Source organism: Chelon labrosus (assembly GCF_963514085.1).
Source record: "Chelon labrosus genome assembly, chromosome: 23".
NCBI lineage: Eukaryota > Metazoa > Chordata > Actinopteri > Mugiliformes > Mugilidae > Chelon > Chelon labrosus.
Genome location: NC_140356.1, coordinates 13,289,038 through 13,304,014, shown reverse-complemented (window position 1 = coordinate 13,304,014; position 14,977 = coordinate 13,289,038). Strand labels below are relative to the sequence as shown.

The window sequence follows — 14,977 nt, the reverse complement described above, 5'->3', positions numbered from 1 at the left end:
ACTTTTTTCCTGGAACCAGTTGTCTTATTAAAGCCATAGTGTGAGGCCTATAATTGGTCTTTAACTGTGAAATCAATTATTTGGAGACGTTAAAAAAGCAGGAAGACGGTTTAAGCTAAGGAGTTGTAGCATTAGCTTCGACTAGCTTGACGCTAGCTAGCTAGAAATGTGTTAGCTACATCTACAAATATAATGTGTGCTTAAAAGTTATTGACCTAAAAGACTTAAAAGTTGGGTTTTGCTTTTTTGTTTCATTATTTACTGTGGAATTAAAGTAAATAATGTAAAGCTCGTTTATTTTTATTTTGAAATTCCTTTTCCGGTCTCAGCCTCGTCATTTTAGTGTCCTTGACTCGCCTCCTGCAACACAAGAAGCACTTTGTCTCGGCGGAGGGGGGTGTTGACAGGAGAAAGACGGGGGAGTGGAGGGAGTCTAAATTGGACTAGTCCGTTTCACTTGCACCGCAGACCCTGCAGTAGGACAGCACAGGCCCGAGGAGAAGCCCGGAAGGAGGCAGGCAAGGGGACCAAGGGTTGGATTGGATCGGGGGACCCCCTTCGGATTTTGGGATGAGGCGGGACCCCAGGTTTGGAGGGAGCCCGCATGATTCCTCGCAATCCGCAGGCTGTGATGATGGTGGTGATGCACCGAGGGCAGAGCAGCGGATTCCTGCAGAGCTCGACACACTGCACCACAGCCCCGCACCCGAGCCGCTGCAGGGATAGACGCTCCTCTCTGTCCAGCCCTCGCCAGCACAGAACCGGATTTCGTGCCCGATGCTTCAGCCAGACAACCCGGTAACAGACTACCTTGTGCCGCTCCATTCATACCTCCGCCTCGCCCGCGGGATGCGACTGAGATTTGCAGCGGAGACTTCAGAGCTGTGAGCCGAGCCTGCGCTTTACGCCACCGGTTTTGATGTACCTGCGCCGGCTGTTTTGAAGCAAGACGTGGGGGAAAGATGTTGGTGCGATGCTACCGGGCCAAACTCTCTGTGTGGGCCGCTCTGTGCGTCCTGGTGCTCTGCTGGATTTACGTTTTCCCCGTCTACAGACTCCCAAGAGATAAGGACATAGTGGAAGAGGTGCTGAGGCAGGGGGAAGAGTGGCACAAGAACCAGACGGGCATCGATTTGTACAGGTTCGACTCATGGCTCAGATTTCTGTCCATTAGTTTAAGATAATGCTCCAGTTGCATGATGGAGTTAAACAAAGGGATTCAGTTCTTCTTTAAGCCTGTGTAGACTTTTGAACGGAAATTATGTCCTATCTGTATTATCTGTATAAATCCCATGAACATATGGCAATGGTGTCATAATCAGATTGTAATATACACTCAGCAGGAAATTGAGCTTTTAAGACCCATGGGGCATGCAACAATGCCACCGGAAAGCATTGAAACTGCTGCAACTTTGCACATTACCACAAAGCGCCTTTACAGTAATATCACAGAGTGACTGTGGTTTTTTTTCAGCTGCAGATCAGATCAACGGGGCATGCTAGTCCCACTGTGGCAGTCTTATTTAAGTCCTATTCAGCTGAGAACGTGACTATTCTCAGAGGCGAAGCCGATTAGGATAATCAGAGAAAGTGACACCTGCAGAGCGGCAGATAGGCCTACTGGGGGATGTGATGCTCAACCGGTGCTTGTGTTTGCGTGCTATTCATCTCGCTGATAATAATTCGTCCAACTGATTCTTGCTAATTAACGGAAGAGAAGAGTGCATAACCTAAAACACTTGATTGTCCCCCCTCTAATGTGCACTAGCTGACCTCACACAGGGCACGTCTTTCTCCAACCCTGGACCAATAATTAAGCAATCATTGCATCACTCCCCCTCCCCCCAGAGTCCCAGCTGTCCTGTTCAGTCCAATTTGTGTCAAACTGTCCAGACTTTATTATGTCATCCTCCCTGTGCAGGAAGTTGCTGACAGAATGCTGCGACCCGAGGCGGATGTTTGCAGTGACCAAGGCGAACTCGCCACTGGGGAAGGTCCTGTGGTACGACGGCGAGTTCTACCACTCGCACACCGTCAACAACGAGACCTACCCACTCTTCGTGCAGGTATATTAACACAATTGTTCAGTGACTCTTGTTTTCTTTGCTTTATGTTTTTTTTTTACCACCAGACAGCCACAATATCGTTGCTGTATTCCTCACCACAAAAAACCCGGCTCGGGAATAGCCGCCGTGTTCATGGAGGAGTAAATAAAACCAGATGATGGAACGCGGTTTCTCTCCCAGCCGGCGCAATACGACGCCCATGTGTGTGCACTGTGGGTTTTTAACAGGGAACCAGTGGAGGAGGGGAGTGGGGGTGGTGGGGCCATCCTCTAAATGGAAGAGGATTATAGTGCTCTCAGTGTGAGGCGAGTCAATATTAAGATGTGGAGACGGGAGATTAGGAGCAGGTTAGAGAGAGCAGACATCTTTTACGTTTTCATTTCAACCAGGAAGGGTTTGTTTCACTTTAGCTGTAGTCGCCCGTCTACGGAGCTACAACGAGCAGCAGCGAGAGGGACAGATTTTAAGTGTTAATGTGTTATCTGTATGTGCTTTTTCCAGATAAGTGTGTTTAAACTTGGGTAAAAACCGGAGGAGGATGTGATTTGAAATGATTTCCCCCGTCTTTCCCATGTCGAATAGTTCAGTGTGTGTTTATTCCCCTGCACATCATCTCATCCCCCGCATCTGGATGAGGGCATTTATATGTGTTTGTGCCTGGAAACAGGACAAAACGAGAAACTCGGGGGTGGGGGGGGGGGGGGGGGGTGACTGCTGTTGCCGTGGTTATTGTATCCAGGGGCAGTAGACCTCAATAATAATGAAGACTGAATCCCGCTTACGGAGGCGGCCGATCCACAGTCTAATATTCTGGTTGGTAAACGTGATGAATATCTGACCCTAATTTGCAGGCGTGAGGCCGTGCATGTTCATTCATGAAGGATGGGGGGAGGTGATGGTGAATAAATAAAGGAGAATCTGAAGAGAGAGAGTGGCAGGCTGGAGCGTGAACGCACCGCACCCTGACCTTTATGTGGGTGTTTTATTGGGAAAGTTGATTTATTCCTAAAATAAGGGCTCTAATATCGGAGTACGCCGGGAATCTGCAGCTACTGGTGCACACGCAGGAAGAAGAGCGGCGACAAGAGAGGGGGAATTTTAATGAAAGGCAGGCAGTTGTAGCAGTGACGGGCAAAGAAACCCCTGGCGTCAGATGACAGCGAGAAGAGCTAGTCCTCGGTGATCCTTAATGTCAACTTGTGTTCTGCTCGTTTCCCTCGGAAACAAGAGGGTTACCAAGGCAACCAGAGGATGGTACCTCCCTCGTCGACACAGCTACGAAGCAACAGTCGCAACGGTTCAGCTTTCGAGTAGGACTTGGTTTTTAGTGACATCTTGATCTTGAATTGATTCATAGAAAAAACGTATTAATTGTGACCTTAAACAATATTTTACATATCCAGTGCTGAGATTTCCAGTTTTTACTTGCAAAACCCAGCGGTAGCACGTCTTTCAGGAAGCTTCTGGCTTCCTTGATGTATATTGTTTCTTATTTTCTATTATTTGGTTAGTGGAAGCGTTTAAAAAGTAGATATACCAGAGTATTTGGTGTCAAGGAACAAAATAAATCCTGGTTCTACGAAGATCCTGCAGCTAAAAAGCGTAAAGTGAAAATAAAGTGTAAACCAGCCAGCCTTTCGGAAACACTGAATTTAGCAGCATACTAAAACTGTAGTATAAATGAAACCAGGCGCATGTCCACATGAAAATCTGCACTGCACATGCGGATGCCAAAACTAGAAATCGGCCTTAAGATATTTTCTGCACTGTGATATAACTGACCCCTAAAAGTGCGTAAAAGTCCCTGTACTATACATAACTTTTATTTAATGTAGCTAATTAGCTAATTTAATGTTTGGACTGTTTATATTCCTGTACATTATGACTTCCTGTCACTGTGATGTTGCTGTTAGTTATTGTGCTGCCTCTGACTCCAGTTCATCGTCCTGCCCAAGGTTACGGACACACTGCTGCTCTGTACAACTGTGTGCAAGTCTCCATTATAACACTTGCTCTATTTTTAGCAGCTGTGTTGCACTTCCCCTACATGCATATATTGTGGGCAGCTACATGTTTCCCAGCAGGAAGGTAACTGGTAGTTAGGGGGCACGGATGACGTTCAAGAAGGCTTCTTAACTACCACTGCCGTGATTACAGGTCTAGAACACAGACAACCAGCCACGCTGCACCAAGCTGGCAGCGGCTACAGTGTCTGGGCATCTGCCAGGAAATGTGCCAATTAGGCCTTTGACAGTTAATTGCGGGTTAGTTCAATGGCTCAAACAGAGCGCACTGTACATACATACAGTTCAGTGGACTGAACAGTTAGGGTCCTGTGATCATTTTGTTCTGCTTTCTGTGGACCTTTGACAGTGAATTGATGAAACTAACCAGAAAATGTCACTTTAGTATCTTAAAAAAGCTATTTCCCACACGCTGAATGAAAAGACGTGACAAGACATTCACTCGCACGCACAATGGACGCACTTTCCGCTTACAATATAAACAAAAAAGTCTGGTTTCTCCTTCTCAAACGTGAGATTTGCTCATTTTCTCTTTTTTTATTTCTTCTAAAATTGAGCGTCTTTAGGTTTTTGGCTGTTGGTTGGATAAAGTATATTGAAAACTTTAGCCTGTTAAACTATTGGTGAGATTTGACTTAATGTTCTGGTTCCCCTCGCCATCTTTACGTGCTGTTAGCCGCACATTGTCCTCTGCCCCTGTCACGGTTCAGAAGACACCCTGAAGGCACAGATAGGGGTGTGTGTGTGTGCGCGTGGGTGTGTGTGTTGTGTGCGCGTATTCTCAAGTGAGTGCACTCCGAAGGGAATAATGAGCACAATTGTTTCCGCCGTCTCCATGCCTCGGACTTAAATGCAGCCAAGGCAAAGGGCTTTTTTTTTTTTTTAGGCTTTGCCCCATGAGGACTGATGTTACAGTGTCCTCTGAAGCAGATTTTAATTCTGTCCAAAACAAGGATACAATTTAGATGATGATACAGCATTGATTCAGAACAAAGAGTGCCGGTAGTGAGTCACTAGTTAACAGTATGGAAAGATTGTAAAAATAGCTCGACTGTTCCACAATGAAAAAAATATGATGGGGGATAAAATGCTTAAAATGTTAGCAGGAAACCAGAAATGTCTGAAAAATGTAAGGTTGCAACTTGCAACTATGAATTTTAACTTAGCTAACAGTATTTCTCGTCATAAAAGTTAATCATTGTAGACACCGTTGAGCGTGATTTACTTGAATAGCTAATGCCGAAGTGGAAATTGATTCATTCATTTTCTGTAACCGTGTGTCCTCTGGAGGGTTGCGGGGGAGCTGGAGCCTATCCCGGCTGTCATTGGGCGAGAGGCGGGGTACACCATGGACAGGTCTCCAGTCCAACACCTATGGCCAATCTGCAATCCGAACTGGAAATTCACCAAGTACTTACATCCTCTTAGAGCATGATGAACAGAAATCTAGGTTGTTTAGTATTGTAGGTCCTTAAAATTTGCAAATTGCACCTAGACGTTCACATCTGTTCTTGGGAGTCTTTGTTGACTTTTAGTCTTAACACTACAGATAAAGACGGAATAATGACTCCCAGGAGCTGGCCACCTCCAGGAATCACTAAAAACTCACTGCTGAAATACAATTACCAATGGTCTAAATACCAGAGCATCTTCGGATGGATCCACTTGATGTATAGCGGTTGTGCTACTATTTAGACTAGTGGTAGACTATTTAATTAGTCCAGGTTATTAGACCTCTGTTTAACCATTTTGTCTGCTTGGCATCTTGATAATATCACTATACATGGATGTTGTTCCTGGAGCTGATTCATAGCCTGTTTGATCTCCTTGTTGGTTTTTCCAGTCTCTCCTTAGGCCAAGGTTGACAGACAGTGACTCATGTATGGGCCTCCGCTTTAGAACCCAGATCAAAAGACAACCAATCGTTTGTTTCTGTGTAACCGGCTGTGAATTTTGCCCTCCTCCCAGGACAACCCTCTTCAGCTGCCCCTGAAGAAGTGTGCGGTGGTGGGCAACGGCGGCATCCTCAGGCACAGCAAGTGCGGACGGGACATCGACCGAGCCGACTTCATCATGCGGTGAGAAACGGGGACCGTTAGGGGACACAGGTGCTTCACTGCTTCTCCAAATTTGAATCGTCCGTGCCCAGGAGAGCGGACGAACACCACGAGCCCTAAGTGATAATGAGAGCTGGTGTTGATTGTAGCCAAGAGAGGACGGCGGAGAGAAAAGTGAGGCCGAGTAAGGTCGTGATAAAAAGGACGATAGGTATGAGTAAGAAAAACAGGAATAGGAGTCAGATGAAAATGAGTAGAGAAGTAATAAGCAAATAAATCCAGTAACAATAGGCGCCTTCACTGAGATTTTGCATTTAGAAAAACACATTGCATGAAATTTACATGTCCAAAAGAAGGACATTTAAGGGCACCAGGAAGTAGCTGTGAATCGGGAAACCTGCCAACTGGTTTTATTCACAGATGCTTCCTACTTCAGTGAAGGGGCATTCTCACATTCATCATAGTGAATGTAATCAGAGAGAAGCAGCATTTTACAAAACACATCCTTTGAAGGGAAAGTTGCTTGTGATCACACACAGTTTTGTCTCAACACACGAGGTACAGGAGACAGGAAATGAAACTTAAGTGCAGGGGCGCAGTCAGCATTAAGAAACAGGAGAATATACAACACGTCTAACAAAGAATGATAAAACCAAACCAATCTAAAAGTGGATAAGTATAAAAACAACAGTGCAGCGTGTACAAATTGTCAGTTTGTGCTGAAACGAGCCATCAGTTCAATCCTTTTTGTGAGGGTTGTCGCTGATCTGCTTGGAATCCCTTTCCCCTATTTCTTGTACCACACATCCCTTTTTTTTTTTTTTTTTTTAATACTGCAACAAAAAAAAAAAAATTCCATACAGATGACTGTGAGGAGGAAAATGTCTTCTGGCCGCAGCAGCAAATTACACCATTCAGCTCCCACATAACAATAACAGATCTCATTCAGACTCTCTCCATCGTCACCAAACATCCTGTGTATCTTGCTCTGCGGAGCATCGCGTTTCAGGGATCAAAGGACCTGTAATATGGCACAGATTACTACAGGAAAATTATCAAGATAGTGTCCAGGATGCACATTTGAATGGACATCCTGCAACTTCAGTGCCTTCAAATAACCTTTCCTCAAGTGACAGCAGTTTTGAATATGACGGAAATACGCATTTTTGGTGCATTTACGGTAAGGTGATCCTCTTTCGCCTCTCGAAGGCGAGGGTTGGTACGCACCAACGAGTGTGGGGAAGCTCGCTCTTCAACTGTATCTCATGATTTGCTCCGGTTTCTGCCAAATAGTGACGCAATTTCATGCTGCATTACCAACAATATTAACAGTTGTCTGGCTTCTTAAGGCAGCCAGATTTTAATAACTGAAGGTCATTGAGAGACTCAGAAAACAGCGCAATACCGACTGATACGTCTTGAAAAATGTGGTCCAGGATTTTGTGGACTACAAAATCCTTCCCAAGTGGTCCTTAATTTCCTTGCCTGTTGTGGCCGATGTGTAATTGTCTAATTTTTTACAACAGGAAATGACTATTTAAAGTGTAAAGTCATTTTCCATGAAGCTGAACAAACGTTTTGGATCCATGTGTGACCGACAAAAAGAGCCCCGTGTCATGTGAAAGACTGTATTTTCCATGTTTAACTGTTCGTCTCTGAAATGTAGGTTGTAATTCCACACAGGCATTGTCACTCCACTTATTAATTATTTAAAACGTGGCGGCTACGCTGTCAGCTTTGAAGTTGTGTAACCACTTCTCAGCCATGCCGTTCCGCTTTCAACCTTTCCTCTGCTAATTCTGCTTGGGGCATGCCCATTGACCGTATATATGCCTCAGGAGATCTTATCGTCGTCTTATCTACGAGGAAAGCAGAAAAGGCATTTGTCATTAGTTGATATAAATCGGTTTGAGACTGTGTGTTGTTTTGTTTATGCAGGTGTAACCTTCCACCGCTCTCAAAGAAATATGTGGAGGATGTGGGAACCAGAACACATCTGGTTACAGCCAACCCCAGCATCATAGAGAAAAGGTAATGTGAGATCAAATGAATGGAACTGTACCGTAAAACTTGTTTGCTTAGTAAAAAGGCAATGAAACGAAGAGGGGGGAGACAAATGTACAGCATGGGCTGTGTAAAGGAAGTGGACGTGACATGTGGTTGGTTTTGAAGGCCTAAATTTGACATTTAGACATCAGCATCGTTTTGAAGCCCATTAGCAATACCCTGCTTCACGGGACCATAATTTATTTTAAAGATGACTTGAAACTAACGATTGAGACCATAAACCCATTAGGAAATAGTTTCTGAGGCAATAAGTAAAGTAATTTTCTCATAGGCTCAGAGACAATCTGACTTTTTTAGCCCCCGTTGGCTGTTAGCAATGGATTACGTTCATTTTTTTTATTCAGTCTATGCTTTATTGATCAGTCTACAGACCTTTTACCAGATAATGTTGACTTCAATAGTGGATTAACTCCCATTTTTACTCTTTTACTCCGCTCTGTGATCAGATTTCAGAACCTTTTGTGGTCAAGAAAAGCTTTTGTGGACAGTATGAAGGCCTATGGCTCCAGCTACATCTACATGCCAGCCTTTTCAATGAAGCCCGGCACCGACCCTTCACTTCGGGCGTATTACGCGCTGGAGGACACCTCCTCCAACCTCACCATGCTCTTCGCTAACCCCGAATTCCTGCGCACGGTGGGCAAATTCTGGAAAGCCCGCGGCGTGCACGCCAAACGCCTCTCCACGGGGCTCTTCCTGGTCAGCCTAGCCCTGGGGCTGTGCGAAGAAGTGACGGCCTACGGCTTCTGGCCGTTTTCCGTCGGCCTGGATGAGCAACCGGTCAGCCACCATTACTACGACAACATCTTGCCCTATAAATGGTTCCACGCGATGCCCGAGGAGTTTGTCCAGCTCTGGCACCTGCACAAAAGTGGCACACTCCGCATGAGGGTGGGACACTGCCCCCCTCAGGAAGGGGGGAGTTAAGTGATAGCGGTTAGCTGAAGTTTTTTAGCAGGTTTCCGGAAATGAAGAGTTTTGGGTTATCAAGTGGCAGGAAGCTGTCACGGTGAAAACAATTAGCGCGCATATTTCCTCTAACAATCCTCTGCACTGCATCTCTGTGCATACACACTCTTGCTGCCCCCCCATCCCTCCAACTAATCCCTAATTATCATGAGAATGTCCTCCACCCAGACCAACAGCATCAGGGACAGAATACACACTGACAGGCGTACACACACACGGTGTGAAACAATCATACATTCCCAAAAAACTTGCCATATCTCTACCCATGTTTCTGAAATTGTATGTGTGCATGGATGTGTGTTTTTAGGGGAAGCATCAGCTGGTGAAAAGCGGGATGGATGGGTGGGGGGTGGATTTTATACGCTGACTACTGTATCTGACTGACATATGGGGCAGCTGGACCAAACCCCCCCCCCCTCTGGGTCTTTGTTAAACAGAGACAGACGGAGTGGAGGACCAGGGGGAATAATAAAACGCACTGAAAGACTGGCGAAATGCGAGGAACAAGGGAGAGATAATGGTGTCCTGGTACCTAGTGGCTTGAATAGGAGCGAAACTTAATGGAGAGAGAAAAAAGAATAGCAGGGGGTAGAAAGAGTAAAAGCTGGCTGCTGTGTGTATGAAAGGATTTTTCTCTGCTTTTCTTCAACCGAGCGCTTGATTGGCATTCTGTGGTGCCAAATAGAGCTTTAGTTCAAAGCAGGAGCTATTAGAAATGGAGTCTTAAGTCCTATATCCCCTAGAATGTTTAGCCAAGTTGCATTTTTTAACCCTTTACTGAAAAGGGAAAATGAGTACACCCTGGTGTCCACATATTGTTTTTGTCCGGCAAATGTGTTCTGTGTTGTTTTTTTTTCAGGAATAATGTGAATTCTGATTTATATTCATAATCAAGTTGGAAGCCGTTATCGACATACATAATCAGAAACACAAAAAAACACACATATGTACCTCATTTCCGTTGACTTTCATCCTCACTGGCAGGCTCTTTGGTAGAGTTCAATTGCGAGCAGGCTCCTTAGATAAAAGCAGCCTAACCCAGTTTTTAAGAGGGACTGCTGGAAGTCATCTCTTGGTAACTGTACTATACTTGTCAAGTGCCAAGCCGAGGAAACAGTGGTCTCTTTGATACACAGTCTCGCGCTGTTCTTGTGCTTTGGAATAAGGAGACACTGATATAAAGAGAGGCTGTGACAGAAAAAGACTGTGTCACAAAATGGCATTTTAATCTCTCTTTTTTTTTAACGGTAAATTATGATTTAATCATGTAATTATTGTTATCACTTTGCATCACAGCACAGGATTAACTGAGCCTCCGTCCTGTGCTTCTTCTTAATTTGTGTTTTTGTTTTTGCCTTTTTGTTTGCACAAGGGAATAAGGATAGGGAGGCGACGTCTTGTTCTTTACGGTGGACACCATGGGACCTTATTTTGTAAATACAAAAAAAAAAATAAATATGCACTATTTAGTGGCGGGAGATAAATAATTTTTTTGGATCCTGTTTTAATTTTGCCCAGAAATATATATATATATATGCTGGTCAACTTGAAAGATAATTTTGCAAGTCAGGAAAGCCTTGTAGATGGGAACGTAGCTTTTAGCTTTGCGTGAAACCTTCCGTAAAATCTCATCTCACAAAATATCACAAAGTCTCAATCTTCTGCGGCTCTGGGCAGCTTGTGGCGATAGAAATGTATGAGTACGTTTCTTACGGGACTGCTCGGTGTTGCTTTTCTGATTACGCATTTTAACACTCGAATACTTAAATAGTTTTACGACAATCTGCAACTTTCTGGACTTGCAACATCCATCCATTTTTGCCGACTTATCTGAGACTGGGTCATGGTAGATCCTCCACCTAGCAACACATTGCAGATCCTCAAAGCCGGACCAGATATGTAATCTCTCCAGCAAATTATGGGTCTTTCCTGGGATCTAGTCTCAACAGGCCATGCCCAGTAAACCTTCAAGAGGAGGCACCCAGGAGGCATCCTTACCAGATTCCCAAACTACCTCAGCTGGCCTATTTGGATGTGAAGGAGCTCCCCTGGATGTCCAACCTCCTTCCCCTGTCTCTAAGCCCTAAGGCTGAGCCCTTGCTCTCTATGGAGGAAGCTCGTTCCAGCCTCTTGTATCCGTGATGCCAACCTTTCGGTCACTACCCAAAGTCCATGACCACGGGTGGCGGTTGGAAAGTCGAGTGGTTGGAATGCACCGTTTTCCGCCTCGCAACTTGCAACATCATGTTTCAGCCTGACAAACACCATATGTGTAACTCATTGAAAAATGACCACGGGATCAAAACAGAAGTATTCGTTTCTCGTCACTGACTGCTGTACATATTTTTTCCAAAACCAACTCCCATGGTGGTCCATTGGAAGCCGTGGGACGTTGCCTCCATATGTGCTGATGTAGAAACCAAGACATCAGACAGATTTATTGTACTTGCAGGCCTTGCAGATGAAAAAAAAGAAAAAAAAAAAAAAAAATGTTATTCAAGAATGACAAATGTGACCGTGCCATACTGTCGTTTCCGCAACAAAAGGATGACTCTGCATGGAAAGCGCATGGAGCGTACCACTATCCTTAAAAAGTTCTCCTAGGTACAAAACAAGTCCATGTGTTAGTGCTTTACGTTCTCATTCTGTTAAACTGAGCAAGGTCCAGTGCCTTTAAGATGTATTAAGGCAAAAAGAATCGTTCAAACGAGGGATATTTCTTATATTGATCGTCTGGCTGGCTCTACGGATGAGTTAGACAATATCTGGTACATTGATTATCCGTAATATAATGATGTTAAGTGCATACAGTTGGACCAATATTGTGAAGAGAGAGAAAAAAAAAAAAAAATGATGTCCAGTCCAAATGCACATGTGGCTATTTATGACTGGGAACTGAGCTGTATGAACACTTTGACCAATTTGTTTTACGGTTAGTCTTTCTATTGTGATGTTTCTTATTTGCACCTTTTATTGTTTTGTCTGCAGCCCAGTATTGTGTATGAATGAGACGTGATGTAAAGTGAATTTTAAGTAAGCATGACGATTTTTAGATGTGTATGTGCTTTTTGGTACACAGATTTTTACCTATTTTCATTATGTTCAGATCCACGCCCTCATTCCATACTGTCCGAATGATCTGAGCAAAGCGCCACCGTACTGCGCTTAGATTTCGTCTGGAAAGGGATTGATGTAAATATTGATCTGCGAGCAAAATGACTAGTTAGTTTTAGATCTCCAGTCGTCCTTTAAAAACATTCAAACGCAACTCCACTGAGCTCGAGTCCAAATAAACTGCATTTGTGTACTTCCTGCTACAACCTGCACATCTCACACACACACCATGTGCAACCCGTGAGCCATTAAAAGGTCCTCTTGTTGATCTAGTGTGGAAGAACATGTACGAGCAATATCATTACCATAGACAACGATGGCTGCCTGTCACCAAGAATGTTTTTTTTTAACCTTGAACACACCGAGATGTATTCCACAGATTCATGTTTGTGTTTTATCACCAATTGTCGAATCATTTTGGGAAATACACTTTCGGTCTCTTTTTACGAAACTTAAACAAGTAAATTACTGAGCCACAGACGTCCTGATAGGTGGGCTACGTCGCCTCTGGACAGACAGAACCAGGCTAGCTGTTTCCAGGCTTGATGCTAGGCTACGCTAACAGGTTGAGTGACGTTCCTATCTGTTAACAAAAAAAATAAATAAAAAATCGAGAATGGGTATTTCCTTAAAATGTCAAATGATTCCTGTGAAGCTGCCAGCGTCAACGAGAGGTTTGTGAGACAAGAAATTGGGAAAAGGACGGATCAAAATAGAGCACGGCATACGGACAATTGCAGCCTTGTCATCCTTTTTTTTTTTTCCTGTCTCAGGCCATTAATCAAGCTACAGTATGTGTGGTTGCAGGGCGATCCAGATTGGTTCTAGTCTGGTCATGCAAAGGTCACATGCTTGATCCGCCGTAGCAGCCATATGATCAGCTGCAGTGTCCTTAAAACAACGCACTCCTCTCTTCTATGTGATGATAATGTGAAACTTGCCACTTCTGTCCATTAGTTGTGTAAACCTTGTACTGTCTCATGATGATAATGTCATCCACTGTATCCTCTTGGCAGCAGGAAAACAAGAAAATAGGTCGTTCCCATGTCATAGTGCAGGTTTGGCATTACCGAGTCTCAAATGTAGTTGCTGAAAGCCACGTTTTTTTCTGCTACATATTCACGCACGGTCTATGAGAATTCAAGTAATGGCATGACAAACTTAATATATAGAGGGTCAAATAGTACAAAAAGGTGGATTTATTTTAATCTGATGAAGCTACTTTAAAATAAGGCAGAAAACAAAAAAAGTAATATAGTAAAATAGTTAAAGACCAATTATAGTATGATTTGTTGATTAGGAATTGACACAATTTCAGTCGCAGAGACGCCTTAAATCGTGCCAAAACGAATACAAATAATCGTGTAAATAAAGTTGGACCTATGTTCGATTGAGTCCAGATGTCTCAGCTTTCCCGCATATTTATTGTTCTGCCAGGCTGTCTCTTGAAAAGACGACATTTACGTGTGCTTTATTTGCCTCAACTGTCTGAATTTGATGCGAAAAGATCCGATTATTTTCACCTTGTCCAAGTCATCTGATACGAACAAACCGTACCTGAGCATGTTAAAAAATAAATCAGAACGACTGTAAATGAATGGACTAAACCAGTTGTGTGTGCCACCTGGATTAAACTGTGAAGGATGAATAAGAAAAAATAAAATAAAAACAAGTGAAAACAACCATGTCCATAAACAAAGTGAACACTGGAAACCAATAAAAGAAATGAAATAAAATATCTTCATCTGTGTGGTTTTCTTTTAGATTTCTTTAGAGGTATTTGGGATTTTGTGCATTTGTTAGTGATAAGTGTAAATTATAAATATCTTGCTTCTAGGAAATGGCGTCAGTGAAACTCCTCTGTTTGCCATATCCTGTTAGCATGGCCTTTTTTTCTTTTTGGGCCATGAATTTTTAAAGACGTGTCAGCCAAAGCTGCACAGCTGCTGTCCTCCTCTTCCCCCCCGCCCCTCCGGTTCTCTGCCGGACCATTCAACTTCGCATGTGCTTTATTTATGATCAAGGCCCTAATTTGTTTGTCTGGTTTGGAGAGATAACTGAAAGGATGGAGCACATTAAGGATGAAGGAGATTTAATTACGGAGGTCTGAAGAAAATTGGACGTGAATGTATTTGTGGGTTCGTGTGTGCGCTAAGAAACAGTGGCACCCTTAGGGAATTCTGGCATTTTTTTACCACATTAGCATCAAAGCGCTAAGGAAGGCAATGCCAATCAGACTATGATTAGATGAAGTGATATGACGTTTTTGTCGTAGTGTTGAATTTTGAATGTTTTGGGTAAAATTGACAGTTTTTCCACTCACTTTTCTTGCCTTGTGTCTTTTGTCTGCATGCTCCGCCCCTTATTGGTCTCACCTGTCTCTCATAATTCCATCAGCCCTTGTGTTGCTTGAGTCCATATATAACCCTGCCTTTTCCTTTTTCCTTTCCCTTGTGTTCTCATCTTGGTTTTTGCGTTTCACCAGTTTCATTTGGATTTATGTGTCTGGATTACCCTGCCATCCATGCAGCTCCTTAAAATCTGTTTTTTTTTTTTTTAAATAATTTTACTTTCTGGTAATGCCTCCCTCTGTGTCCTGCATTTGGGTCCTACTAGAAACTGACACAAAATAATGGACATTTGTAGCCCTGAAAGGATGAATCTAGACAGACCCTACCAG

The 14,977-nt window shown here is 43.6% G+C and overlaps 1 protein-coding gene across 1 annotated transcript; it reads left to right on the top strand.

The window, feature by feature from the left end:
• Nucleotides 1–443: 443 nt before the first annotated feature.
• On the top strand, nt 444–13,987 carry st8sia1 (ST8 alpha-N-acetyl-neuraminide alpha-2,8-sialyltransferase 1). Its single transcript, XM_084573939.1, has 5 exons — nt 444–1,141; nt 1,922–2,066; nt 6,059–6,168; nt 8,086–8,178; nt 8,661–13,987. The coding sequence occupies exons 1-5, from the start codon at nt 963–965 to the stop codon at nt 9,139–9,141; spliced, it is 1,008 nt and encodes a 335-aa protein (XP_084430065.1). The 5' UTR covers nt 444–962; the 3' UTR covers nt 9,142–13,987.
• Nucleotides 13,988–14,977: the final 990 nt, after the last annotated feature.

Coding starts and splice junctions, on each gene's coding strand:
- st8sia1 (XM_084573939.1), top strand. CDS start 963: ATGTTGGTGCGATGCTACCGGGCCAAACTCTCTGTGTGGGCCGCTCTG. Junction 6,169..8,085: donor CGAGCCGACTTCATCATGCG/GTGAGAAACGGG, acceptor TTGTTTATGCAG/GTGTAACCTTCCACCGCTCT. Junction 8,179..8,660: donor CCCAGCATCATAGAGAAAAG/GTAATGTGAGAT, acceptor CTCTGTGATCAG/ATTTCAGAACCTTTTGTGGT.